We start from the raw sequence: 19,115 nt of genomic DNA, 5'->3' as shown, positions 1-19,115 counted from the left end.
GTGGGGAGGACACACTTAAACCTCCTCACATTTGACTTAATTGGGAAGGGGAAGGAATCAAGAAGTCTATACGCTGTCCATCCCCTGATTATAAAGCCCCACTGTGGCTCACAGTCTGAAACCTTTTATTTGGTGGTGATTGGGAGTGGGGAAGGTTGTAGAATTAAATTTCACTCAATCAATGCATATGAAGTTTCTAAGACTGCTGTGTTTTAGAGTCTCTTTTCAATTTGGGGTTACATAAAAGGCCTTGGTCCACTTTCAAATTCTGTCAGCTAACAAGCTTGGGTGACTTTGTTATTAAATGTGAGCCGACATTGTTTTACTGGCCAGCGCAGTGAGTAGCTGGACTGCTAGTCTTCAACACTCAGTGTTAGGAATGTCAAGGTTTGAAAATGGTCATATTTTAAATTGCCCATTTAACTTCAGGATGGAATAGAATAGGGGTTTAGAAAATAATCATCAGATTTCTACCTGTTACAAGACCCACGTGATTCATGTTGCCACAGAGATTGGCTTTTGGAGGAGGAAAGGTCACAAAAATTCATGATGATAGCATCTTATAATATTTGCTTAAAATATCTCTCAAATTTACAGAGAAGTTCTTGTTAGTGTGAAGAGTGAGGCTGGTAGACGTAGGGAATGTTGGATGATGAAAGTAATCAATGCTCTGTTCAAGAAAAAGGAAGCGGCACAAATCAGGTACAGACAACTAGGATCGAGTGAATCCTTAGGGGAGTGTAAGACAGTGAGGGCAGTAACAGAGGAACCTTGAATAGCCAGCATTCGATTATCCGGCAAGATCGCAAGGTATCGATGCTCGGCTAAACTGTGTTATCCGGCATTCGATCATCCGAACAAAATACTCCCTGTCAGTGTCGTTCGGATAATCAAGGTTCCTCTGTACTTAACAGGAAAATCAGGATAGAAAAAAAGGAGACATAAGATACTTTAGCAAAAAGAGTTAAGGAGAATGCAAAGAGATCCCATAAGTACATTAAAGGGAAAACAGTAACTAGGGAGAAAATAGGACCCTTTAAAGATCAATTTGGCGGTCTATGTGTGAAACTGCAGGAGATGGATGAGATACTAAATGAACATTTTGCATTAGTGTTTAGTGTGGTGAAGAACATGGAAGCTAGGGAACTTGACGAAGTAAATAGTGATGTCTTGAAAAAGAGTACATATTACAGAGGAGGTGGTCATAGAGTCATACAGCACAGAAATAGGAGAATGGTTTTTAATGCAAGAATCAAGAGACAAGAGTTTTATAGTCTGGAAACAGACCATGCCGACCATAATCCCAAACCAAACCAGTCCCATCTGCCTGCTCTTAGCCCATATCCTTCTAAACATTTCTTATTCATGTACTTATGTAAATGCCTTTTAAACGTCGTAACTGTATCCACATCCACCACTTCCTCTGGAAATTCATTCCACATATGAACTATTCTCTGTAAAGTAAAATTTGTCCTCATGTCTTTTTTAAAATCTTTCTCTTCTCATCTTAAAAATATGCCCACTTGTCTTGAAACTCTTTATCCTATGCAAAAGACACATGCCATTCACCTTATTAATACCCTTCATGATTTTATAAACCTCTATAACGTCAGTCCTCAACCTCCTATGCTCCAGTGAAAGTCGTCTAGTCTATCCAGTCTCTCGTTCTAACTCAAGCCTTCCATTCCCAGTAACAACCTGGTAAATTTCTTCTGAACCCTCTTTAATAATATCCTTTCTATAACAGGGCGACCAGAATTGGACACAGTGCTTCAGAATAGGCCTCACCAACATTTTGTACGACCTCAATGTAACGTCTCAACACCTATACTCAAAAGTCTGAGCAATGAAGGCAAACCTGCAAAGTGCTTTCTTAATCACCATCTCCACATGATGCAAACTTCAAAGAATCATACACCTGAATCCCTACGCCTCTCCATTCTAGAACACTAGCCAAGGTCCTACTTTTAATTGTAAAAGTCCTGCCCTTGTTGTTTCACCAAAGTACAATTTTCCACTTTATTCAAATTAAACTCCTCCTGCCCCTCTTCAGCCCATTGACCCATTTAATCAAGAACTCTTTGTAATCTTAGATAACATTCTGCACTGTCCACTATATCACCAATTTTGGTGTCATCTGCAAACTTACTATACATGCCTTCCTCTAAATCATTAATATATATATTACAAATAAAAGTGGACCCAGCACCTATCCCTATCACTCCTCACAGGCCTCCAGTCCAAAAAACAACCCTCCACCATTACAGTCTCCTGCCATTCAGCCAATTTTGGATCCAATTGGCAAGTTCACCCTGAATCCCATGGTATCTTAACTTTACTGATTAGTCTACTATGTGGAACCTTTTCAAAGGCTTTAGTAAAGTTCAAGTAACCAATGTTTACCACTCTGCCTTCATCAATCTTCTTGGTTACTTCCTCAAGAAACTCAAACGAGTTTGTGAGACATCATTTCTCACACACAAAACCATACTGACTATCCCTAATCAGTCCATGTCCCTCCAAATGCACATAAATGCAATCTTTCAGAATTACTTCCAACAATGTACCCACCACCGGAGTCAGGCTCACAGGTCTACAGATCCTAGGCTTCTCCTTACTTCCCTTCTTAAACAAATGCACATTAGGCACTCTCCAGTCATCTAACACCTCACCAGTACTGAGGGATAGAATACAGAACATAGAACATTGTAGCCCAGTACAGGCCCTTTGGCCCTTGATGTTGCGTCAACCTGTGAAACCAATCTGAAGCCCATTTAACCCACACTATTCCAATATCATCATATGTTTATCCAATGACCATTTAAATGCCCTTAACGGTGGCAAGTCTATGACTTTTGCAGGCAGAGCGTTTGACGCCCTTACTACACTGAGTAAAGAACCTACCTCTGACATCTGTCCTATATCTGTCACCCTTCATTTTAAAGCTATGGCCCATCGTGCTCAGCCATCACCATCTGAGGAAAAAAGTTCTCACTATCCACCTTATCTAATCCTCTTGTATGTCTCAATTAAGTCACCTCTCAACCTTCTTCGCTCTAACAAAAACAACCTCAAGTCTCAGCCTTTCCTCGTAAGACCTTCCCTCCATACCAGGCAACATCCTAGTAAATCTCCTCTGAACCCTTCCCAATTCTTCCATATCCTTCCTATAACCCGGCAACCAAAACAGTAGGCAATACTTCAAGAGAGACCGCACCAGCGTGTTGTATAGCTGCAATATGATCTCATGGTTCCGATACCCAATCCCTATACCAATAAAAGCTAACACACTGTAACCCTATTAACCTGGGTGGCAACTTTCAGGGATCTATGTATATTGACAGAGATTAGATTAGATTCTCTACAGTGTAGAAACTACCTTCAGCCCAACCAGTCCACACTGACCCTCCAAAGAGTAACCCACCCAGACACATTTCCCTCTGACTAATGCACCTAATCACTATAGGCAATTTAGCATGGCCAATCCACCTGAACTGCACATCTTTGGACTGTGGGAGGAAACTGGAGCACCCGGAGGAAACCCATGCAGACACTGGGAGAATGTGCAAACTCCATAAAGGCAGTCGCCCGAGGCTGGAATCGAACCTGCGACCCTGGTGCTGTGAGGCAGCAGTGCTAAGCACTGAGCCACCGTGCCGCCCTCTTTGCTCATCCACGGTACCAAGAATCTTACCTTTAGCCCAGTACTCTCTATTCCTGTTATTTCTTCCAAAGTGATTAACCTCAGACTTTCCACAATAAACTTAATTTGCCACCTCTCAGTCCAGCTCTGCAGCTTATCTACGTCCTTCTGTAACCTGCAACATCCTTCTGCACTGTCCAAAAGTATCACCACAAATGTACTAACCCATCCTTTTACGTCCTCATCCAGGTTATTTATAAAAATGGCAAACAGCAGTGGCTCCAAAACAAATCCTTGCAGTACACCACTAGTAACCAAACTCCTGGATGAACACTTCCCATCAACCACCATTCTCTGTCTTTTTACAACTAGCCAATTTCTGATTCAACTCACTAAATCACCCTCAATCCCATGCCTTAGTATTTTCTGCAATAGCCTACCGTTGGAAACCGCATCAAACGCTTTACTGAAATTCATATACACACATCAACCCCTTTACCCTCATCCACCTGTTTGGTCACGTTCTCAAAGAATTCAGTAAGGTTTGTGAGGTACAACCTACCCTTCACAAAACCAAGTTGACTACCCCTAATCAACTTATTCCTTTCTAGATGATGATAAATCCTCTCTCTTATCATCCTTTCCAACATTTTACCCACAACTGAAGTAAGGCTCACTGGTCTATAATTCCCAGGGTTGTCTCTACTCCCCTTCTTGAACAAGGGGACAACGTTTGCTATCCTCCAGTCTTCTGGCAGTATTCCTGTCAATAATAACAACATAAAATTCAAAGCCAAAGGCTCTGCAATCTCGCTTCCCAGAGAATCCTAGGATAAATTCCATCCGGCCCACAGGATTTATCTATTTCCACAGTTTTCAGAATATAGAGGGGTATAAAATCATGAGGGGCATGGATAGGATAAATAGACAAGGTCTTTTCCCTGGGGTGGGGGAGTCCAGAACTAGAGGGCATAGGTTTCAGGTGAGAGGGGAAAGATATAAGAGAGATCCAAGGGGCAACTTTTTCCACGCAGAGGGTGGTACATGTATGGAATGAGGAAGTGGTGGAGGCTGGTACAATTGCAACATTTAAAAGGCACCTGGATATGAATAGGAAGGGTTTGGAGGGATATGGGCCGGGTGCTGGCAGGTGGGACTAGATTGGGTTGGGATATCTGGTTGGCATGGACGAGTTGGACCGAAGGGTCTGTTTCCATGCTGTGCATCTCTATGATTCTATAATTGCTAACATCTCCTCCTTATGAACCTCAATCCAGTCTAGTCTAATAGCCGGATCTCAGTATTCTCCTTGACAACATTGTCTTTTTTCTGTGTGAATACTGACAAAAAGTATTCATTTAGTGCCTCTCCTATCTCCTTGTCTCCAGGAACAACTTCCCACTACTGTCCTTCACTGGCCCTAATCTTACTCTAGTCATTCTTTCATTCCTGATATATCTATAGAAAGCTTTAGGGTTTTCCTTAATCCTACCTGCCAAAGTTTTCTCATGTTCCCTCCTGGCTCTTCTTAGTTCTCTCTTTAGGTTACAGAGATGTACAGCATGGAAGCAGACCCTTCTGTCCAACCCGTCCATGCCGACCAGATATCCTAACTGAATCTAGTCCCCTCTGCCAGCACCTGGCCCATATCCCTCCAAACCCTTCCTATTCATATACCCATCCAGATGCCTCTTAAATGTTGCAATCACACCAGTCTCCACCACTTCCTCTGGCAGCTCATTCCATACATGTACCACTCTGTGAAAAGGTTGCCCCGTAGGTCTCTTTTATATCTTTCCTCTCTCAGTCTAGACCTATGCCCTCTAGTTCTGAACTCCTCCTCTCTCAGTCTAGACCTATGCCCTCTAGTTCTGAACTCCCGACCCCGGGAAAAAGACTTTGTCTATTTATCCTATCCATGCCCCTCACAATTTTATAAACCTCTCTAAGGTCACCCCTCAGCCTCTGACAGTCCAAGGAAAACAGCCCCAGTCTGTTCAGCCCCTCCCTATAGCTCAAATCCTTCAACCCTGGCAACATCCTTGTAAACTCCTGTACTCAATACACTGACCAATAAATGAAAGCATACCAAACGCCTTCTTCACTATCCTATCTTCCTGCGACTCCACTTTCAAGGAGCTATGAACCTGCACTCCAAGGTCTCTTTGTTCAACAACACTTCCTAGGACTTTACCATTAAATGTACAAGTCCTGCTAAGATTTGCTTTCCCAAAATGAAGCACCTCGCACCTTCCTGGCTAACTTGTAACTCTCAAGCACCCTAACTGAGCCTTTCCATCTCATCTTCACATAAGCCTCCTTTCTCCTCTTGACAAGAGTTTCAACTTCTTTCGTAAACAATGGCTCCCTCACTTGACCACTTTCTCCCTGCCTGACAGGGACACACTTATCAAGGACATGTAGTAGCTGTTCCTTGAACAAGCTCCACATTTCAATTGAGCTCATTCCCTGCAGTTTCCTTTCCCATCCTGTTCATCCTAAATCTTGCCTAATTGCATTATAATTGGCTTTCCCGTAGCTATAACTTTTGCCCTGCAGTATTTACCTATCCCTTTCCATTGCTAAAGTGAATGTAACCAAATTGTGGTCACTATCACCAAAGTGCACTATCACCTACCTCCAGAACTACTTAGTACCATATCCAATATGGCCTCGCATCTTGTTGGGCTATCTACCTACTGTGTCAGGAAACCCTCCTGCATACATTGGACAAAAAACTGACCCCGTCAAAACTACTCGAACTATTGTATTTCCAGTCAATATTTGAAAAGTTACGGTTCCCCCATTGCAACTAACGTGTTACTTTCGCTCCTATCCAGGATCATCTTTGCTATCCTTTCCTCTACATCTCTGGAACTTTTCTGAGGCCTATAGAAAACTCCCAAAAGGGTGACTTCTCCTTTCCTGTTTCTGACCTCAGTCCATTCTACCTCAGTAGACCAGTCCTCATTTAACGTCCTTTGTGGTACCATAATACTGTTGTTGACTAACAATGCCACACCTCCTCCTCCTGTACCACCTTCCCTGTTCTTACAGAAACAACTAAATCCCGGAACCTGCAACAACCATTCTTGCCCCTGCTCTGTCCATGTCTCCAAAATGGCCACAATATCAAAGTCCCACATACCATCCCATGCTGCAAGTTCATCCACTTTACTCCGGATTCTCTCGGCTTTGAGGCAGATACACTTCAAATCACCTTGCTGCCTGCTGGTTCATTGTGACAACATTGAAACCTTAGTAATGACCTCAATACTCAACCTCCTGTACACGAGAGCGACATTCAGGTTCACAGCCCTCTGACGAATTACTTTAAACCCTCCCAAAGAGCATTAGCAATGAGTCTGGGAGCCGGGATGTAATGTTGATGCTGTACAGGACCTTCGTGCGGCAACTTTTGGAATTCCGCGAACAATTCTGGTCGCCCTTCAAAAGGAAAGATGTTGCTAAACTTGACACAGTGCAGATAAGATTTACAAGGTTTTGCCAGGACTGGAGGGCTTGAGTTATCGGGAAAGGCTGAGTAGGCCGGGGGTATCTTCCCAGTAGCTCAATGTTATGACCAATAAAGGCAAGTGTCCCAAATACCTTCTTCACCACCTTGTCTACCTGCGACTCAAGTATGTACCTGCACCCTTAGATCTCTTTGTTCAGCAACACTCCCCAGGGTTCTACCATTAACTGTTGAAGTATGGTGTGTCTTATCAAACTGCAACACCTCACGTTTACCTGAATTAAATTCCATCTACACTCCTTGGTCAATTAGCACATCTGATCAAGGTTTCATTGTATTGAGGTGATCTTCTTCACTGTCCATTACACCACCAATTTTGGTGTCATCTACAAACTTACTAACCACTCTTACATTCACATCCAAATCGTTTATATAAATGCCAACAAACAATGGATCCAGTACCGATCCTTGTGTCAACACCATTCATCATAGTCCCCTAATCTGAAAAGCAACCCCCAACCCCAGTCTCCAACCTTCATGCATTCAATTGGCTAGCTGTCCCTGGACCTCATGTGATCTAACCTTGCTAACCAGTCTTGCGTGCGGAACCTTGTTCATATACCCATCCAGATGCCTTTTAAATATTGTTTTTGTACCCACTCCCACCAGTTCCTCTGGCAGCTCGTTCTGTGTATGCACCATCCTTTACATGAAAAGGTTATCCATCAGGTTCTTTTAAAATCTTTCCCCTCTCACCTTAAATCTATGCCCTCTAGTTTTGGACTCCCCACCCTGGTGAAAAGATCTTGTCTATTTATCTTATCCATTCCTCTCATGATTTTATAAACCACAAAAAGGTCATCCCCTCAGCTTCCGAAGCTACAGGGTAAATAGCCCTAGCCTAATCAGCCTCTCCCTACTACTCAAGCCTGCATATCTTTGGACTGTGGAGGAAACCAGAGCACCCAAAGGAAATCCACACAGAAATAGGAACGTGTGCAAACTCCACACAGACTGTTGCCCAAGGGTGAATCGAACCTGGGTCTCTGGTCCTGCGATGCCTAACTGCTAACCACTGGGCCACCATGCCACCCATGGAAATTGAATCCCCAGCCTTTGAATCAGGGAAAAAAATGGCATAACTGAGCATCAATGGTAAAAGTGAGGACTGGAGATGCTGGAAATCAGAATAGAGTGGTGTTCGAAAAGCACAGCAGGTCAGGCAGTATCCGAGGAGCAGGAGAATCGACATTTCAGGAATGAGCCCCACTAGTAGGGATATATTTCCCTCCCCACCCCTTTCCACAAAGACCGTTCCCTCCGTGACTACCTGGTCAGGTCCACGCCCCCCCCCCAACAACCCACCCTCCCCTGCCACCGCAGGAATTACAGAACCTGCACCCACACCTCCATCCAAAGCCCCAAAGGAGCCTTCCACATCCATTAAAGTTTCACCTGCACATCCACCAATGTCATTTATTGTATCCGTTGCTCCCAATGCAGTGTCCTCTACATTGGGGAGACTGGACGCCTCCTCGCAGTGCGCTTCAGGGAACACCTCCGGGACACCCGCACCAATCAATCCCATGGCCCAACATTTCAACTCCCCCCTCTCACTCTGCCGAGGACATGCAGGTCCTGGGCCTCCTCCATCGCCACTCCCTCACCACCTGACACCTGGAGGAAGAACGCCTCACCTTCCGCACCAGAACGCTTCAACCCCAGGGCATCAATGTGGACTTCACCATTTTCCTCATTCCCAACTATCCGCTCCAACCTCCTCTCTGAGCTATCACCTTCATCCCCACCTCCATCCAGCAATTGTACTCTTGGCTATCTTCTCCCCAGCCCCACATCCCTCCCATTTATCTCCCCATCAATGAGTCGGTCCAATTCAGTCTGTCTTTGCCATTAATTGGCGCAATTAAAAAGAACCCTGATCAAGCAAATTTTATCCAAAGTAAGGAAATGCTGTTGTAAACCTGACATCTCAAATTCAAAGGCAGAAGATGAACACTGTAGACATACCTAGCTGTAAATGACATAAAAGCATTGTAAAAACAGAACTTACTCATCTGGAAATCAATAATTCTACAATATAGATTCTTCACGAAGTTTAAAGTTAATGGTTGCACATTTGCATTTTTTGTTTTCGACATGTTTTACTCCTGCTTACCTCCAAACTGTGTGTAGGCCTGTTTGATATCACAGAGTGTTGTCACCAGCTGCTCACAGGGGATTGGTTCCTGGTACTGAAGTAGATACCTGTGAGTGCATAACAAAATTATTATCATATTGTGGAAACTGCAGGAAGATTTCTGTTTTTTAATGACTTAAATAATACATAAAGAGCATTCTGACAGAGAAAGTAGTCGATAACTCCCCAGTGTACTTAAATTTTGATAATTGAGAGCTTATTTATTTAAAGGGAAGAGCACTCGATGTGAAACTGTAAAACCACAGGGTCATGGTGCTGCGTTTACAACCCAGGGATACTGAAACCAGTTGTTTGCTTTCTCCATCACACTGGCAGCCAGCGTTTACTTGTTTATTCATTTTCAAAGGTGTGAGCATCATTTGAATCATTGAGACGTACAGCACAGAAACAGATCCTTTGGTCCAACTCATCCATATCCACCAGATATCCCAGTCGAATCTAGTCCCATTTGCCAGCACCTGGCTCACCCTCTAAACCCTTCCTATTCATATACCCATCCAGATGCCTTTTAAATGTTGCAATTGTACCAGCCTCCACCACTTCCTCAGGGAGCTCATTCCATACACACACACCACCCTCTGTGTGCAAAAGTTGCCCCTTAGGTCCCTTTTAAATTATTCCCCTCTCACCCTAAATCTATGCCCTCTAGTTCTGGACTCCCCCACCCCAGAGAAAAGATCTTGTCCATTTACCCTATCCATGCCTCTCATGATTTTATAAACATCTATAAGATCATCCCTCAGCCTCTGACGCTCCGGGGAAAACAGCCCCAGCTTATTCAGCCTCTCCCTATAGCGCAAACCCTCCACAACCCTGGCAACATCCGTGTAAATCTTTTCTGAACCTTTTCAAGTTTCACAACATCCTTCCATTAACAGTGAGACCAGAGCTGCACACAGTATTCCAAAAGTGGCCTAACCAATGTCCTGTACAGCCGCAACATGACCTCCCAACTCCTATACTCTGCGGACTGACCAACAAAGGAAAGCATACCAAATACCTTCTTCACTATCCTATCTACCTGCGACTCCACTTTCAAGAAACCATGAACCTGCACTCCAAGGTCTTTTTGTTCAGCAACACTCCCTAGGACCTTACCATTAAGTGTATGAGTCCTGCTCTGATTTGACTTTCAAAATGCAGTACCTCACATTTATCTAAATTAAACTCTATTTGCCATTCCTTACCAATCTGATCAAGATCCTGTTGCACTCTGAGGTAACCTTCCTTGATATCCACTACACCACCAATTTTGGTGTCATCTGCAAACTTACTAACTATGCTTCCTCAGTTTACATCATTTATATAAATGATGAAACACAGTGGACCCAGCACTGATTCTTGTGGCACACCACTGGTCACAGGCCTCCAGTCTGAAAGGCAATCTTCCACCTCTGTCTTCCATGAGATCTAACCTTGCTAACCAGTCTACCCTGAGAAACCTTGCTGAACGCCTAACTGAAGTTCATATAGATCACGTCCACCGCTCTGCCCTCATCAATCCTTTTCATTACTTCTTCAAAAAACTCAATCAAGTTAGTGAGGCATCATTTCTCACGCACAAAGCCATGTTGACTATCCCTAATCAATCTTTGCTTTTCTCATTTCGTGCTCATCATGAATCATTCTTGAGAAGGCAGTGCTGTGCCAACTTCTTGAATGTGGCCTCAGTGTTTGGGAGGGAGTTTCAAGACTTTAACACAACCACAATAAACCGATGATAATATATTTTTAAGTCCAAGTCAGGTGAAATAGAGGTGACATTACTGGATTACTAATCTCAAGGCCTGGACTGAATCTAGGGACATGAGGTGAAATCCGATCATGGAAGCTGGGGAAATTAAGTTCAGCTCCTTTAATAAATCTGAAATAAAAAGCTAGTCTCACCAATGACGACCACAAAACTATAAGATTATTTGGTTATACATTGTTCTTTGGGGAAGGAGGCCTGTTGTCCATGCTCAGTCTAGTTTGTGTGCACCTCTAGGGTGGCAATGGCCGAGTGGTATTATCGCTCAGTTGTTAATCCAGAGACCCAAGTAATGATCTGGGGAACCAGGTTTGAATCCTGCCATGGCAGATGGTGGAATCTGAACTCAGTAAAATCTGGAAGAAAGAGTCTAATGATAACTGTGAATCCATTGTCAGAAAACCCATTTGGTTCACTAAAGTCCTTCAGGGAAGGAAACTGCCACCCTTACCCGGTCTGGCCTACATGTGACTTCAGGCCCACAGTAATGTGGTTGACTCTTAACTGCTGTGGGTTTGGAGGTTTTTTTTAATTCATTCATGGGATGAGGGCATCACTTGCCAAACCTGCACTTATTGCCTTCCCTGGGCAATTAGGAAAGGCAATAAATGCAAGCTTGGCAAGTGATTCTGACTTCCCTCTAACATGACCTAGCAAATCACTCTGTTGTATAGGATGCAGAACAGTACAGCATAGGAACAGGCCTCCAGAAGCCATTTTGATTTCAGAATCCATTTTCCCTGGCTAAGAAGGGACATTCCCACAACACCAGTGATGACTCAAGCTATACACTGGAATTGGCTGTGAACAAGCCATTTCCTACTCGGAGGAAACGCATTAACTAAACAGCATGCTAATGGATTCTCTCACTGACAATGACACTTCATTTCCACACGCCCATTGGCAGGAGCCCCGAGGGCTTTTTCTCTCTTTGGGGAACCCTAGCTACAGCAATGCCCCCACAGACAAGATGTCTCCAAATTATTTATTATTGATGACCACAGACCTGAGCCATGATGCACAGGATGCAAATAACTGTTGAACTAATCAAGGCAGTCAGACCAGTTGTACTGTTACCCCTTTTAATATTGTTAAATCTACCTATCATAGTTAGGCCTGTATTGTTCTGTAATCAACTATCAACCAGTTGTAACCCTTTATAAACTGCATACGCTTGTAACTGAAGGAAGAAGTTTCAACTTATCAGGGCGGAGCAGCCATTCTGTACCTGAGCGATCATTGACCTAATAAACAAGAGTGTCAATTTCACAAGGTCTGCATATGAGCTTTATTTGAAATTGGATAATTCTCCAACACTGCACATGGTCCATATCCCTCTATCCCCTGCCTATTGTTGTGTCTAAATGCCTCTAACAAATGCTGGCCTTAGCAGCAAAACACACATTGTATGAATGAATGAAAGAAAATCAATCAAGCCAATATACAAAGTGACAGTGAGGTGACACTAAGAGAATATTCATTTGGAAAACTGGTACAGAGATGATGGGCTGAGCAATCTCCTTTTGCAATGCAAGAATTCTGCCAGGATGGTGTGGGACTTGCACAAAGCAACATGGTGCAATGTGATCTGCTACTGCAACCATTGCACACTGCCTCAAAGCAGAAGTGCTACACACTGACTCATGACTTTTCTGGTAGCCTTAAAGGATAGAAAAGATGGTTGTAAACATTGTGGCAGCTTGGGTGTTCTGGGGGAGTTAATGTTACAGTATACTGTTATGCTCAAATAGCTACTCTACGCTAAATGGATCTCATGCTGTAATTGTTAATATTTAGTACAGGATGTCCAGCACCAACACAAATGGAGAAGTACTGATGGGCACCTGAAAAGAAATGTGGGATTGCAGATGCTTCAACTCAGACAGTGCTGGCGTATTTTTACTTGGTAGAGGTAACATGTGCAGCCAAACATCTGCTACAAAAACGACAGGGCAATGTTTGACATTCAGACAATTTTAATGTTGTAAAATGAACTGGAGAAGAAATTACAATTGAATTGGAAGACTATTTCATTCAAAACAAACAGTTAATCTTACCTCTGGGCAATTAACCGCAGCTCATTTGTAAGGACATTGGCATCAGACGTTATCCCTGCAACGCTACAAGCCATGTCACTGGGAGACAAAATTTTATATAAAATGGTCATTTTGGTTTATACTCAAGCTTTATTTCTTAACAGACAAGTAGATGCGAAAATATAAAAGTATAATTGGCAGTATTAAAAGTACAATATAGAAAACTCTAAATGTAAAATAGCCATAGTATGATCAGACCTGGGGATTGGTCTCTCATTAGAAAAGGTGGTGTTTAACGTGAGCGTCAGCACGCCTCAGAGAAGGGGGAGGTTGAGAAGGAAGGTCCTTCAAGGTAACCTTGGCCGGTGCAGGAATTAAATTCATGCTGTTGTCACCCTGTGTCGCAAATCAGTTGTCCAGCCAATTGAATGAACTGGCCCCAGAGAAACTTCCACCCCTAATGGTTATCTACTAAGATCAACTGTCAATTACTTAAATTAATTGATTATTTAATTAAACAAAACAGGACAAGAGATATGCGAATCCCTCTTAAAAATGCTTTGTGCAATTGCATAACAACAACAGGCTCTAACTACAGACAACTACTGCCCTCTGTGGCTGCTTGTTGCATAGAACGCAGGAAGAGGAGGCATTCAGTTCCTCTGTGATTTAATTCAAACTGCGCCTCAAAACCATTTCCTGTCTAAAGGAAAAGCTAGAAAGCAGAATAGAGCGGATGCTGGAAATCTGAAGCAAAATCAGAAAATGGAGGGGAAAAACTCAGCAAATTATTGTTACGTCTGTGTAAACAAGAGAATTAAAGGCTCACGTCTGTGCTCTTTCATCAGAAGTGGGAAACATTAGAAATGTGACAGGTTTTGAGCCAAGGTGAGACATCTCTCACTTTTCCCAGTTCACAGACCTGAACACACTTTCTCTACACAAAATCGATCTATCCTGCTGAGCTTCCTTAAAACACTTCTTGGTTTTGTTTCCCATTTTCTTCCCAATACCCATCCTGAAATACACAAAGTATGGGCCACCTGCACAGAAAATACTTTCTCCTTAACAAAACTCTTTTAACATCTAAAGCACCTTGATCACTTCACTACTTAGTCTTCTAAAACCAAGGTACGTTTATCTAAAGCAAACGCTACGCCATCAATTTAAATTGAGATGGCCAATGCAAGCCGATGGATTTGTTATGTATCCGAGTTTATACGTACTCATTTAATTTGTATATTTTTTCAGAGAAGAAAACTTCATCCAGGAGCTTGTGTATGTTACGTCTCTCTGCAGCCAACAGAACACCATCATTTGCTAAGATCCCCAGACAGGTTCCAGCATGGCCGATAGCTTCCATTGCATATTCCACCTGATACAGCCTCCCTGTTAGTTTATTGAAAGAGTTTTCATTAGCATAAAAAAAGAGTCAAAGAGCAATGACACATTACAGACCATTAAACTAGTCTGACCTTCCATTTTATAGAAGGCCATCACTCAGAAAAGCTCACCTTCGGGCGAGAATATGGTTGTTCGGGAGTCATACCTTCGAGACTGCAAAGGCAAACAAACTAAAAATTAGTGCTAAGTATCACATGTTATAATACTTTTAAACAAGATCACAGCTTGTGTCTCTCCTGCAACCACTTTTCTCCATTTCTGAGATTTCCATACATGGAAGCAGCTGTTCTTAAATCACATTCAGTTGACATATATTCACTTTCTGTCACCATAGGGAAAACTCAAACTCTAGAGATGATTACATCAGCATGATGGAGATAAGCAGCTTGTTATGTGGAGAATGACAGCCAAAGCAGAGCAGTGATTGGTTTAATATTACAATTGCTCATTACAAGCAATTCTACAGCTTCTGATGCCTGGAATATATAACAATTGCTGTATTTATAGTTTTATTTAAAGTTTTAAGCTACTTCACCCACTGTACCTCAGTTCCCTCTTTAATTAGTTTGACTTCGTTGGGAAGATGGGTGTTGTAGTGGTAATGTCACGGGCCTGAGAATCCAGGGGTCCATCTCTTGGGACCGACTACAATTCCTACCACAGCAATTGGTGGCATTTAAACTGAAACCTGGTCTTAAAGATTTTCCCCAATCAACTGTTGTTAAAATCAATCTAGTTTATTAATGTTGCTTTGGGGAAGAGATCTGCCATCCTTAACTATTCTGGCCTGCATGTGACCCCATAGCCACAGCAATGCAAGTGCCCTTGCAAGGCACTCAAATCAAGGACAATTAGGAAGGGGCAACAATGGCTGTCTCTGCCCTGACAGAACTTTGAAAATGAGCTAGTTTTAACGTAGTTAACATTCCCGTTGTTAAACTCAATTTTAAGTTTCTATACAATTAAATCGCAGTCACTCACCATTGTATACTTAAATTAGATCAAAAATCTGGGAAGAGAAAAAGGAAATCGGTTAACGTGAACAGATAAAAGCAATATGCAATGGCATTGGCAAAAAGCAAGAGGATTGCACTGAGTTATGATGCTCATTGGAGAGGCTGAAATATGGTGGGGATGTGTGATAATCTGCTGAAACAAGACTGTCTCAGCATGTGCATCCAGTATCTTTTCCATGCTGACAACAGCGAATTGAACAGAAGCTGCTCGGGACCAGAAGATCAGTCCAGACGGAGGTGGCCAGTGGCTTATTTTTGCCGATACACAAAAGACCGAGGCAGGTGACCAAACAAAGAGTAGAACAAGTATCAACATGTACTCCTCAGTCAATGCCCATTTAACTCAAAGCTGTCAGAACTGTGGGCAATAACGATTCAACAGATGCCATTTTACACTCAAACATTTGTCTTTACTTTGAACGCATTCATATATTAGTAAAAACATGGTGGCGCAACCACAAACTAGAACCGTACCCTGCCAATTATGACCACCACATAAATTCTCTCAAATGTCTTACAAATAAAAGCTAATGATGTTATCAACTGCACTGCCTGGGAGAAAAGATCAAAGCACGTTCTGTAATAAATTCTCATCCTTACCAAAAAACAAAATCAGCAACTAACTTACTCCAGTATGAGATCCAGAACACATCAATGGCCCAATCAGAACCTACTTGTGTCAGAGTTGAAATTAGGGCTCAAGTCAGAAGTATATCATTAAGACATGGAAATGGTGTGACCATAATTCACTACTTATGAGAGTTTAAGATAAAGTAACATTAAACTATTATACTATCTAATTTAATTCAATGATAGTAAGTTATTATGATGAACTTATAGGATCCAATAGATACTACCAGCAAAACTAGTGTCATTTAAAAATACCATGCAAGAACTTAAAATAAAACACTACATTTGACAAACATGCCACCAGGATACTGGAACACCAACTAGCCTCCAAAAGACACGACCCATTATCATTCGTTTCTATACAGACAAAGAACACCACCACTTTGACTGGGACAGGCGAAACAAAGCCACGCATGAGAATTCTTAGAGGCATGGCATTCTAACTAGAACTCCATCAATAAACACATTGATTTAGATCCTACCTACCTTCCCTTGAAACAAAACCAGAAATGACATCACCCACCTTAAAGAAACCCAGACCTATAAATAGAGAGGCGGGACATACCACCAGTGCTTCACTGGAAACTTTGGATTGGGGGAGGGGGGATGGCTTGTCTGTCACCTTTCCCCACACTCTGGGATGGTGGAGTTTAGAATAATGAATGATAAACCTATTAATTAATATAGAAATATGAAGGGGCCTGACCAGGGACATGTTGAGGGGAGGAGGGCCAATTGATGATTGAGCGGAGGAGGAATTTCTTCTTTTAAAGGATTACTTGGAAGTTTTGCCACAGAATGCTGTGGGGGCAGAATCTTTGACTACATTTAAGATTGAGATAGACAGATTGCAGAGTAAATAAAAAAGGGTTGCAGGGAAAGGACAAGGAAATGGGACACGAGCTACATCAGATCTGTCATGATGTTAATGAATGGCAGAGCAGACTTGAGGGGCCAAACGGCCGACTCCTGTTTCTCTTTTCTTCCCTAGAATCTCCACAATGTGACAGACCAACAGGTCCACATCAACTCTCTGAAGAACATCTCACCCTACCCCCGTCACCCTGGATTTTCCAAGGCCAACCAACCTAACCTAACTGTACTAAATTGTAATTTAGTACAGCCAATCCGGCCAAAACTGCACAATTCTCTTATGGCCTTAAGTGAGTTTGCAATGGATTGAGCCAAGATAGCTTAAGATAGATAATAATCTTTGAGGAGAAAGTGAGGTCTGCAGATGCTGGAGATCAGAGCTGGAAATGTTGCTTTTCCAGCAACACATTTCCAGCTAAGATAGATAATGATCACATTACCAATTGAACCACTTTAACATCGTGAAGCAGGGCTTTCAGACCTGAAGACTGGATCTACAGAAGTCCCCAGGAAAGTCCCAGTGAGGTCAGACTGGGGACTGACCATCACACACAGATTCCATGCCGCCACTTCACCCCTAGCTTAACGATATGCCCGCTCATCAGCCACTGTACCCAAAACTTCGTTAGCTGATTTGTCTCAGATTATACAAATAGAGTAACACACGAACATGTGAAATGGGCCGAGCAGACTACTGTGCTCATCAAGCTTGGTCAACCAGTCAATACAATCAGAGCTGATCCTCATTCTCAACCGATCTCAATAGTAACCATTTCCAACAACAGAGCAATCACTTGCCACAATGGATGTTGCGGTACTCTACACCAGCATCTCCCCACCACGAAGGCATCACTGCAACAGCCTCAGCCCTCAATACCAACAACTGCTAATCTCCAAGCACCATCCTCCAACTCATGCGCTTCATCCTCGACCACATTGTCTTCACCTTCGACAACCATTTCTTCATCCAGACACGTGGAACAGCCACAGGGACCAGGTTTGCACCCCAATGTGCCAACATTTTCATGCACGAGTTCTAACAAGACTTAGGGTGTAGGTTTGCTCGCTGAGCTGTAGGTTTGATATCCAGACGTTTCATTACCTGGCTAGGTAACATCATCAATGGCGACCTCCAAGTGAAGCAAAGCTGTTGTCTCCTGCTTTCTATTTATATGTTTGTCCTGCATGGGGTTCCTGGGATTTGTGCTGATGTCATTTCCTGTCAAACAAGACTTCTTTTTGCTGCACAGGACCTCTGACCAACACTATACACCAGTAACACTGACAATATTGTCTTCCTCTGGACCCCAGCCAGGAGTCACTGAAACAACTACAGCAATATCAACTAGTTTCATCCCACCATCAGACTTACCATGGACTATTCTTTATTCTGAGACACAAGCATCTCCATCAAGGACAGGCACCTCAGTACTTCACGCTACCGCATGCACATGGATAATCTCACGATGCTACACTTCTCAAGCTTCCAACCCAACATATTAAAACAGCCATCCCCTACAGACAAGTCCAACGCATACACAGGATCTGTTCAGATGAGGAGGAAGGTGAAAGACACCTTAAGGTTCTGAAGGATGCATTCATAAGAACAGGAGAGGATGCTCAACTCATCGATTGCCAGTTCCGACATGCCACAGCGAGTAACCGTAACCACCACCTCAGAAAACAGGCACAAGATACAACCAATGTGATACCCTTCGTTGTCCAGTACTTTCCAGGAGTGAGAAACTTTGTTGCCAGGGTTGGAGGAATTGAGCTACAGGAAGAGGCTGAATAGGCTGGGGCTGTTTTCCCTGGAGCGTCAAAGGCTGAAGGGTGACCTTATAGAGGTTCATAAAATGATGGGCATGGATAGGGTAGAATGGTCATTTCCCTGGGGTGGGAGAGTCCAGAATAGAGGACATAAGTTTAGGGTGATAGGGGAAAGTTATAGAAGGGACCTAAGGGGCAACCTTTTCATGCAAAGGGTGGTGCGTGTATGGAATGAGCTGCCACAGGAAATGGAGGAGACTGGTACAATTACAGCATTGAAAAGGCATCTGGATGGGTATA

General features: G+C 43.0%; 1 protein-coding gene across 6 annotated transcripts in view; it reads right to left on the bottom strand.

Annotated features, from left to right (window-relative positions):
- psma4 (proteasome 20S subunit alpha 4) overlaps positions 1–19,115 on the bottom strand; it is a 33,740-nt gene that overhangs the window by 9,927 nt on the left and 4,698 nt on the right. For 4 of the 6 annotated variants that reach the window (XM_043680172.1, XM_043680175.1, XM_043680173.1 and 1 more), the window contains exons 2-6: positions 15,508–15,535; positions 14,637–14,679; positions 14,349–14,511; positions 13,144–13,221; positions 9,295–9,383 (exon numbers count right to left, since the gene is read on the bottom strand). In XM_043680172.1, the coding sequence (XP_043536107.1) occupies positions 9,295–9,383; positions 13,144–13,221; positions 14,349–14,511; positions 14,637–14,679; positions 15,508–15,510 (376 nt within the window). In that variant the 5' untranslated portion in view covers positions 15,511–15,535. Of the gene's footprint in view, positions 1–9,294; positions 9,384–13,143; positions 13,222–14,348; positions 14,512–14,636; positions 14,680–15,507; positions 15,537–16,162; positions 16,173–19,115 lie in introns of those variants that run through there. The other 2 variants (XM_043680177.1, XM_043680176.1) reach the window with 2 other exon arrangements.

This window comes from Chiloscyllium plagiosum, chromosome 40 (genome assembly GCF_004010195.1).
Source record: "Chiloscyllium plagiosum isolate BGI_BamShark_2017 chromosome 40, ASM401019v2, whole genome shotgun sequence".
NCBI lineage: Eukaryota > Metazoa > Chordata > Chondrichthyes > Orectolobiformes > Hemiscylliidae > Chiloscyllium > Chiloscyllium plagiosum.
The sequence above is the reverse complement of the archived record's forward strand: the minus strand, read 5'-3'. Positions and strand labels throughout refer to the sequence as shown.